Here is a 10,181-nt window from a genome sequence, read left to right on the forward strand (position 1 = left end):
ACTACAACTCCCAGCATGCCCTGGCAGCCTTTGTTGCAACAGCCAACTGTGACTCCAGCTTTAGGAACATATGTAGGGGGGCACCAATTGGGAACACCAATCACAGGATATGACCACCGGGGGAGCTCCGGAGCTTCCAATAAAACGCTGCCACTCACAATCTGCCACATCCAGCATTTATTAGAGACGACACAAGGGGGGGGGGGGGGGGGGGGGGGAGATGACCCAGGTTAGCACGCATTCTCATTAGTAGTCCATGAATCCCAGTCCGACAACTGGACACACAAAGAGCAGAAAAAAATAATAATCTGATGAGGAAACAATGGCAGGCGGGGGAGCGGGACGCCGCTCGCTACTAAACATCTACAGCGAAGAGGAAGAGAAATAAAAGCTGCAGCAGAACGGTGATTGTGTGATCGGCTTCACAGTCAGGTCATGTGCCACGCTGCTCGCACACGGGAAGAATTAAATAGAAGTTTTCGCTTTTCTCCGGACACGGCGCGGACATGATTATCGGATCTTGAAAATGGGGAGAAAATAAACAAAACAAAAAAAAAAAAACTATTAGTAAAATAGACGGCGTCTGAAGATAAAGGGCGACATCTGGGGGGATGTCCAGAACGTGGGAGCTCTACAACGTGTCTAGAGAATCACTACGGTGGAGATGACCGGCTTCATTCCTTCTCATTGGGCAATGAACAATTTTCTTTTTTTTGTGTTCGTGTTTTGTTTTGTTTTTTTCTTAATTGCTGAAACATTGTCCTTCGGGGGGCTGCGGGAGCTTCATGTTTTCTTTGGACATCATGATACGCCGCACCTCTTGCAGGATGACTTTGATGCTATAGGAATTCTGCCATTTTGCTAGAACGGATACGGATCTGGGATCCACCTGCAGTACAGAGGAGTTACAAGAGGGCAACGGTGAGAGGAGCCAACCATGGGGAATACAGCACCCCCTGCAAAACATTCGCAGCCCTCCTGATCTCTGACCTTTATCTCCTCTCTATATCGAGGTCCTGACCTTCCTCCTCCTCATCTCCTCTCTATACCGGTCCTGACCTTCCTCCTCCTCATCTCTCTATATCGGTCTGTGACCTTCCTCCTCCTCATCTCCTCTCTATACCGGTCCTGACCTTCCTCCTCCTCATCTCCTCTCTATACCGGTCCTGACCTTCCTCCTCCTCATCTCTTCTCTATACCGGTCCTGACCTTCCTCCTCCTCATCTCCTCTCTATACCGGTCCTGACCTTCCTCCTCCTCCTGATCTCTCTGTACTGGTCCTGATCTTCCTCCTCATCTACTCTTTATACCGGTCCTGACCTTCCTCCTCCTCATCTCCTCTCTATACCGGTCCTGACCTTCCTCCTCCTCATCTCCTCTCTATACCGGTCCTGACCTTCCTCCTCCTCATCTCCTCTCTATACCGGTCCTGACCTTCCTCCTGCTCATCTCCTCTCTATACCGGTCCTGACCTTCCTCCTCCTCATCTCCTCTCTATACCGGGGTCCTGACCTTCCTCCTCCTGATCTCTCTGTACTGGTCCTGATCTTCCTCCTCATCTACTCTTTATACCGGTCCTGACCTTCCTCCTCCTCATCTCCTCTCTATATCGGGGTCCTGACCTTCCTCCTCCTCATCTCCTCTCTATACCGGGGTCCTGACCTTCCTCCTCCTGATCTCTCTGTACTGGTCCTGATCTTCCTCCTCATCTACTCTTTATACCGGTCCTGACCTTCCTCCTCCTCATCTCCTCTCTATACCGGGGTCCTGACCTTCCTCCTCCTCATCTCCTCTCTATACAGGGGTCCTGACCTTCCTCCTCCTGATCTCTCTGTACTGGTCCTGATCTTCCTCCTCATCTACTCTCTATACCGGTCCTGACCTTCCTCCTCCTCCTCATCTCCTCTCTATACCGGGGTCCTGACCTTCCTCCTCCTCATCTCCTCTCTATACCGGTCCTGACTTTCCTCCTCCTGATCTCTCTGTACTGGTCCTGATCTTCCTCCTCATCTCCTCTCTATACCGGGGTCCTGACCTTCCTCCTCCTCTACTCTTTATACCGGTCCTGACCTTCCTCCTCCTCCTGATCTCTCTATACCTGGCCTAACCTTCCTTCTCATCTCCTTTCTATAGCTGGCCTGACCTTACTCCACATCCTCTCAATACCTAGCCTGACCTTACTACTCATCCTCTTTAAGAGGTCCTGACCTTTTATCTCCTCCTCTCTAAACCAGACCTTCCTCCTTATCAGCTCTATACTGGTCCTGACCATCCTAATTCTCCCTATACCTTCCTCATCCTCTCGTGATGTATCGGAAAACCATCCTACTCACCACGCCATTAGAACTATTCACGCCATTCATATTAATCTTTGATACAAATTTGACAAACGGAGGGGCTTCTGGGTATTTGGGGCCACACTCTACTCTAAGGCTGTATATCCTGTTTTCATAGATTGTCTGGAAAATAAAAGTAAGTGAAATTGTGAAAGAAAACACCAGAAATAAAATGTACAAAGGAGAAAGGATTCTTTCATGTAACAGTGTGCTGACCCCAGAGCACTCAGATACACAGGGGGTCCCAGCCACAACTGCTGCACAAGTATACTGCTCCCCCCCTTCAAAATTCACTAAAACAGGGATACTCCGCATCATTGTCATGCTGCAGCACAGAAAGGGTTAAAAGCAGACCGTCACTGCCAGCAGGGGGCAGCAGACCGACACTGTTGCAATTCAGTGACGAGCATCTCCAGAGCTGCATTCACAATTCTGTCACTTTATAAACTGTGCTTATAGCATTGTGGGAGCTCAGGGGTCACTCTTATTCACAGCTGATGGGTCACATGACTGCAGATGGACTAGGGACAATTGTGAGCGCAGCTCTGGCTGAGACTGATGAGATATGATGAGTGAATTCCTCACTATAAGCTGTAAAGCCGGTTATCACCTGAGATCACACCTGACTGTACACGCAGACGCCTCACACTCCCAGTACTGTACAATAGAGGCATCGCTGGATAGGAAGACCGGCAGCGTACAGCGTGACACAGAGCACAGCCTGGCAGCTCTATTCCTGCACCTCCACGTGCCGCCATCTACTGTACACAGGCGCTCATACTTACTCTAGGTGGTCCAATGATCATACCGGTCCATCTTGTGAGTGTCATGTCTTCATCATCTGCCAGACCCCAACTGACCGTCCCATCACCAACGCCCTTCTGACCTTCCTCCAGTTCTTCCAAAAGCCGAAAATTACGAGGAACTTTGACACCTTAAAATGGAGAAAAAAAATCAAATCCATGTTATAAGGGCAGAACAGTGAGTGCAGCTCTGGAGTATAACACAGGATGTAATTATAATGGGGTCACAGTGTACATACATTACTGATCCTGAGTTACATCCTGTATTATACTCCAGAGCTGCACTCACTATTCTGCTGGTGTGGTCACTGTGTACATACATTACTGATCCTGAGTTACATCCTGTATTATACTCCAGAGCTGCGCACTCTATTCTGCTGGTGGGGTCACTGTGTACATACATTACTGATCCTGAGTTACACCCTGTATTATACCCCAGAGCTGCACTCACTATTGTGCTGGTGGGGTCACTATGTACATACATTACTGATCCTGAGTTACATCCTGTATTATACTCCAGAGCTGCACTCACTATTCTGCTGGTGGGGTCACTGTGTACATACATTACTGATCCTGTACTGATCCAGAGTTACATCCTGTTAGGGTTGGGCAATATGGGCAAAAAATAAAATAAAAAAAATTAAAAAAAATTTGGGGACGATTCTCTTTTTTTTTGCAGCATCATATATTATTTTAATGATGTTTGAGACAACTGTACCAGTGTTCCCCCTGTGCCACCATGTAGTAGACAAGCCCCCTCTGTGCCCCATATAAGTAGCTTTGCCAAATATGTGCCACTCTGTGCCCCCATAGAGTATAGGAGATCTTCTTTGTGCCTCCATCTAGGTAGGGTGTAGTAGTGGGGGTATAGTGGATGAGGTCTGTAGCAGTAGTGGGGGTATAGTGGATGAGGTCTGTAGCAGTAGTACGGGTACAGATGAGGGGTGTAGCAGTAGTAGTATCACAGGCACAGATGAGGGGTGTAGCAGAAGTAGTAGTAGTAGTAGTACAGGCACAGATGATGGGTGTAGCAGAAGTAGTAGTAGTACAGGCACAGATGATGGGTGTAGCAGAAGTAGTAGTAGTACAGGCACAGATGATGGGTGTAGCAGAAGTAGTAGTAGTACAGGCACAGATGATGGGTGTAGCAGAAGTAGTAGTAGTACAGGCACAGATGATGGGTGTAGCAGAAGTAGTAGTAATACAGGCACAGATGATGGGTGTAGCAGAAGTAGTAGTAGTACAGATGATGGGTGTAGTAGTAGTAGTACAGGCACAGATGAGGGGTGTAGTAGTAGTACAGGCACAGATGATGGGTGTAGCAGTAGTAGTACAGGCACAGAGGATGGGTGTAGCAGTAGTAGTACAGGCACAGATGATGGGTGTAGCAGTAGTAGTACAGGCACAGATGATGGGTGTAGTAGTAGTAGTAGTACAGGCACAGATGATGGGTGTAGTAGTAGTACAGGCACAGATGAGGGGTGTAGTAGTAGTACAGGCACAGATGATGGGTGTAGTAGTAGTAGTAGTACAGGCACAGATGAGGGGTGTAGTAGTAGTACAGGCACAGATGAGGGGGGCATAGCTAGGAGTCATGGGGCAGACTGGTGGGAGAATGGGGCAGGAGGACACATACCCCGTATACCCTCCGCCTGGGCGTACACCTTCTCTTCCTCTCAACCCCGGTCGCACATGGAGAAGTATACTCTCCGCAGCTGACCCACCCCCATAGCAGGACGAATACACACGCTCCCCTCCCGGCCGCATGTGGAGGTCCCCGGTTTCTGGAAGAGGCCGCATGGACTGCAGGATCGAGTGATGGTGTCGCTGTGTGTGCTGGAGCTATACAGCGGGATGTGGCAGCACAGTGCCATAAAGGACCGGTCGGGGCAAGCACACCACTGACAACAAAGCACAAAATGAGGAAGAAAGTGATCTGAGACACCGGGAGGCAGCTGAGCAGTCAGGTAAGGTGGTCTGTCCTCCATGGTGAGCAGGTCTGATACCTCCCCTGCCTACAGGACAGTAAGGGGCCCCACAATACATCTATAGGGGATCCAGACCATATATAAGGCAACATCTACAGATCTGTCCCGCCCCTCTGCCCCCATAGTGTACATCTATGCCCCCCCCATCTACAGATCTACCCTTCCCCCATAGTGTACATCTATGACCCCCCCATCTACAGATCTACCCTTCCCCCATAGTGTACATCTATGACCCCCCCCATCTACAGATCTGTCCCCCCATAGGGTACATCTATGACCCCCCCCCCCCCCCATCTACAGATCTACCCTTCCCCCATAGTGTACATCTATGACCCCCCCATCTACAGATCTACCCTTCCCCCATAGTGTACATCTATGACCCCCCCCCCTACAGATCTACCCTTCCCCCATAGTGTACATCTATGACCCCCCCATCTACAGATCTACCCTTCCCCCATAGTGTACATCTATGACCCCCCCCATCTACAGATCTACCCTTCCCCCATAGTGTACATCTATGCCCCCCCATATACACATCTGCCCCCCCATAGTGTACATCTATGACCCCCCCCCATCTACAGATCTGTCCCCCTATAGTGTACATCTATGCCCCCCCATATACACATCTGCCCCCCCATAGTGTACATCTATGACCCCCCATTGTGTACATCTATGACCCCCCCCATATACACATCTGTCCCCCATTCTCTCCAGTCTGACACAGTGCTCTCTGCTGCCACCTCTGTCCATGTCAGGAACTGTCCAGAGCAGGAGATGTTTTCTATGGGGATTTGCTGCTGCTCTGGACAGTTCCTGACATGGACAGAGGTGGCAGCAGAGAGCACTGTCAGACTGGAGAGAATACACCACTTCCTGCAGAACATACAGCAGCTGATAAGTACTAGAAGACTGGAGATTTTTAAATAAAAGTAAATTACAAATCTATATAACCTTCTTAAACCCCTTTGAGTAGAGTTTAAAAGAGAAGTTCTGTTATTTTGAAAATCCGGCATTGGGGGAACTTGATAAGGAGTGCGCACTTACCTGTCCCTGTGCCCGCAGTGACCGGCCTTGGGACCGGAAAGCATTTTCCCGAGTTATGACGACGTCCCGGCTGATGGACTGGCCGCTCAGCCAATCAGAGACCGGAGCAGTGTCCCACCTGTCCATCAGCCGGGTCATGACGTGTGTGTAGTGCTGGAGATCCTGGAGCGGGTCACGAGGCCGATCCTACCGCGGGCTCAGGGAGAGGTACGTTCCTGCTTCTTATCAAATTTCTCCCTGCTGGATTTAAAAGATGGCCGGACTTCTCCGGGTACCAAAAATAATATTCTAAACAATCCCCTTCCCAGTACCACCCTATGTCTAATATACATAATGTAAACCTGCACTACATTGCCCAGCAAACAGATGCCCGGTATGCAGCACTAGGCTACCCCATGTGCCCGTCGTCAGCTCCACCAGTACGGAATACAGTGCAGTGGGCAGGAAAGAAAGCTAAGGGGGCGAGTACACAAATGAAACAATCAGGGAGAGGTATGATGGGAAATGTCGTTTTCTGGCAAGCGCCATCTTTGATATAAATCGGCTTTTAGAAAACCTTGTAATTTGAGAAAAGCAGCAGCTAGAAAGACAGGAGACGGCTCAAAATACTCAGGGGGACTTGGTGAGTAACAGCAGATAGCATGTAATTTTTTTGCTCTTAGGTGGACAATCCCTTTAAGTACTGGGGCTCCTGACCTCACATATAGGGACATACTCTACAGGATGCAATGTAGCAGAGCTGAGGCTAAGTCCAGGGGCTAACTCACAGGGACATAACCTGCTAACACCCTCAGCTCTACTACACCACACACAGGAATATAACACCCTCGGCTCTGCTACATCACACACACACAGGGATATAACATCCTCAGCTCTGCTACATCACACACACACAGGGATATAAGACCCTCGGCTCTGCTACATCACACACACAGGGATATCACACCCTCGGCTCTGCTACATCACACACACACAGGGATATAAGACCCTCGGCTCTGCTACATCCACACACACAGGGATATAACACCCTCGGCTCTGCTACATCACACACACACAGGGATATAACATCCTCAGCTCTGCTACATCACGCACGCACACACACACACACACACACACACACACACACAAGAATATAACATCCTCATCTCACCCTGTAGAATATAAGCTCTGGGGCTCACACACAGGGATATAACCCCCCTCAGCTCTGCTACATCACACACACAGGGGTATAACCCCCTCAGCTCTGCTACATACAGACACACACAGGGATATAACCCCCTCAGCTCTGCAACATACAGACACACAGGGATATAACCCCCTCAGCTCTGCTACATCACACACACAGGGATATAACCCCCTCAGCTCTGCAACATACAGACACACAGGGATATAACATCCTCAGCTCTGCTACATCACACACAGGGATATAACATCCTCAGCTCTGCTACATCACACACACACAAAAATATAACACCCTCAGCTCTGCTACATCACACACACAGGGATATAACCCCCTCAGCTCTGCTACATCACACACAGGGATATAAGACCCTCAGCTCTGCTACATCACACACACAGGGATATAACCCCCTCAGCTCTGCTACATCACACACACAGGGATATAACCCCCTCAGCTCTGCTACATCACACACACAGGGATATAACCCCCTCAGCTCTGCTACATCACACACACAGGGATATAACCCCCTCAGCTCTGCTACATCACACACAGGGATATCACACCCTCAGCTCTGCTACATCACACACACAGGGATATCACACCCTCAGCTCTGCTACATCACACACACAGGGATATCACACCCTCAGCTCTGCTACATCACACACACAGGGATATAACCCCCTCAGCTCTGCTACATCACACACACACACAAGAATATAACCCCCTCAGCTCTGCTACATCACACACAGGGATATCACACCCTCAGCTCTGCTACATCACACACACACAGGGATATAACATCCTCAGCTCTGCTACATCACACACAGGGATATAACATCCTCAGCTCTGCTACATCACACACACAGGGATATAACATCCTCAGCTCTGCTACATCACACACAGGGATATAACACCCTCAGCTCTGCTACATCACACACACAGGGATATAACCCCCTCAGCTCTGCTACATCACACACAGGGATATAAGACCCTCAGCTCTGCTACATCACACACACAGGGATATAACCCCCTCAGCTCTGCTACATCACACACACAGGGATATAACCCCCTCAGCTCTGCTACATCACACACACAGGGATATAACCCCCTCAGCTCTGCTACATCACACACACAGGGATATAACCCCCTCAGCTCTGCTACATCACACACAGGGATATCACACCCTCAGCTCTGCTACATCACACACACAGGGATATCACACCCTCAGCTCTGCTACATCACACACACAGGGATATCACACCCTCAGCTCTGCTACATCACACACACAGGGATATAACCCCCTCAGCTCTGCTACATCACACACACACACAAGAATATAACCCCCTCAGCTCTGCTACATCACACACAGGGATATAACCCCCACAGCTCTGCTACATCACACACACAGGGATATAACCCCCTCAGCTCTGCTACATCACACACAGGGATATAACCCCCTCAGCTCTGCTACATCACACACAGGGATATAACCCCCTCAGCTCTGCTACATCACACACAGGGATATAACATCCTCAGCTCTGCTACATCACACACACAGGGATATAACATCCTCAGCTCTGCTACATCACACACACAGGGATATAACCCCCTCAGCTCTGCTACATCACACACAGGGATATAACCCCCTCAGCTCTGCTACATCACACACAGGGATATAACATCCTCAGCTCTGCTACATCACACACACAGGGATATAACATCCTCAGCTCTGCTACATCACACACACAGGGATATAACCCCCACAGCTCTGCTACATCACACACACAGGGATATAAGACCCTCAGCTCTGCTACATCACACACACAGGGATATAAGACCCTCAGCTCTGCTACATCACACACACAGGGATATAAGACCCTCAGCTCTGCTACATACAGACACACACACACAGGGATATAACATCCTCAGCTCTGCTACATCACACACAGGGATATAACCCCCTCAGCTCTGCTACATCACACACACAGGGATATAACCCCCTCAGCTCTGCTACATACAGACACACACCGGACACCCTGCCTCCCTTCCGGTACATACCCAGCTGTGGCCCTAGGAGAGCCCATAGGCCGCAGGGCCCTCAGGAGCCGGTCCCGGAAGCTGGCCGGGCGGATGTTGTGGCCCCTGGTGTCTCCACATCCCGGCTGCGGCGCCCGGTAGAGCGGGCGGGGGCCCGGGGCCCGGCGGGGTGCGCCTCCTGACAGAGCAGAGTCATGCGCGGGGAGGAAGCAGGCCCCGGGGCCCGGACAGCCCGCCTCTCACCTCTAGTCACCGCTGCCACCCCGCGGGCCTCGTCCCCCGCCGCCGTCCGCAGCTTCCCACGGAGCCCCTCCCCCCGCACCGGCCGCTTCCTCCCCGCTCCCCCCGTCTCCTCACTCACTTGAGCCCGTGGTGGCCGCCATCTTGCGTTAGCTGTGCTCCAGAGCCGGCCCCCTCGATGACGTCATGACAGGCGTTCCCCTCATAGCCGGCTGTCACAGGGGAGAGGGGGCGGGGCCACGCAGTGACTGACTGCGCAGCGTTCACCGTAGAGAGAGGCAGAGGAACAGAGCGTCGTCACGTACGGCAGCCATATTGGGTGAGGGCATGATCTATGGTCAGAGGCGTTTCCTGCTCTTCCAGAACTACAGGTTCCAGCGTGCCTTGCTACATTACTTTCTGTGAATCACTGGCAAGGCATGTTGGGGGTTGTAGTTTTAGAGAGAAAGAGCATTGGGAGAATTGGGAGGATGAGGGGCGTGTAGGGGCCCACTGTACATACCCCAGATATAACCAGCGCCAAACCTTGCACATTACTATAGTGACGTTGCAC

At 50.7% G+C, this 10,181-nt stretch overlaps 1 protein-coding gene across 2 annotated transcripts; it reads right to left on the bottom strand.

Moving 5' to 3' along the window:
• Positions 1-205: 205 nt before the first annotated feature.
• UBE2V1 (ubiquitin conjugating enzyme E2 V1) lies at positions 206-9,850 on the bottom strand. 2 transcript variants are annotated; one of them, XM_069951936.1, is made up of 4 exons: positions 9,750-9,850; positions 3,122-3,270; positions 2,334-2,459; positions 206-889 (listed from the first exon to the last, which is right to left on the bottom strand). In XM_069951936.1, the coding sequence occupies exons 1-4, from the start codon at positions 9,769-9,771 to the stop codon at positions 743-745; spliced, it is 444 nt and encodes a 147-aa protein (XP_069808037.1). In that variant the 5' UTR covers positions 9,772-9,850; the 3' UTR covers positions 206-742. The 2 variants fall into 2 exon arrangements, with proteins under 2 accessions (XP_069808037.1, XP_069808038.1); XM_069951937.1 differs by lacking the exon at positions 9,750-9,850 and adding an exon at positions 9,410-9,679.
• Positions 9,851-10,181: the final 331 nt, after the last annotated feature.

This window comes from Dendropsophus ebraccatus, chromosome 14 (genome assembly GCF_027789765.1).
Source record: "Dendropsophus ebraccatus isolate aDenEbr1 chromosome 14, aDenEbr1.pat, whole genome shotgun sequence".
NCBI classification, from domain to species: Eukaryota; Metazoa; Chordata; class Amphibia; order Anura; family Hylidae; genus Dendropsophus; species Dendropsophus ebraccatus.

Bases quoted from the DNA above. Each gene is read 5' to 3' on its own strand.
- UBE2V1 (XM_069951936.1), bottom strand. From the start codon at position 9,771: ATGGCGGCCACCACGGGCTCAA. The intron at 3,271-9,749 runs GTGAGTGAGGAG...CTCCATTTTAAG, and splicing joins GGCGGCCACCACGGGCTCAA to GTGTCAAAGTTCCTCGTAAT. The intron at 890-2,333 runs GTGAGTAGGATG...TCTGTACTGCAG, and splicing joins TGAATAGTTCTAATGGCGTG to GTGGATCCCAGATCCGTATC.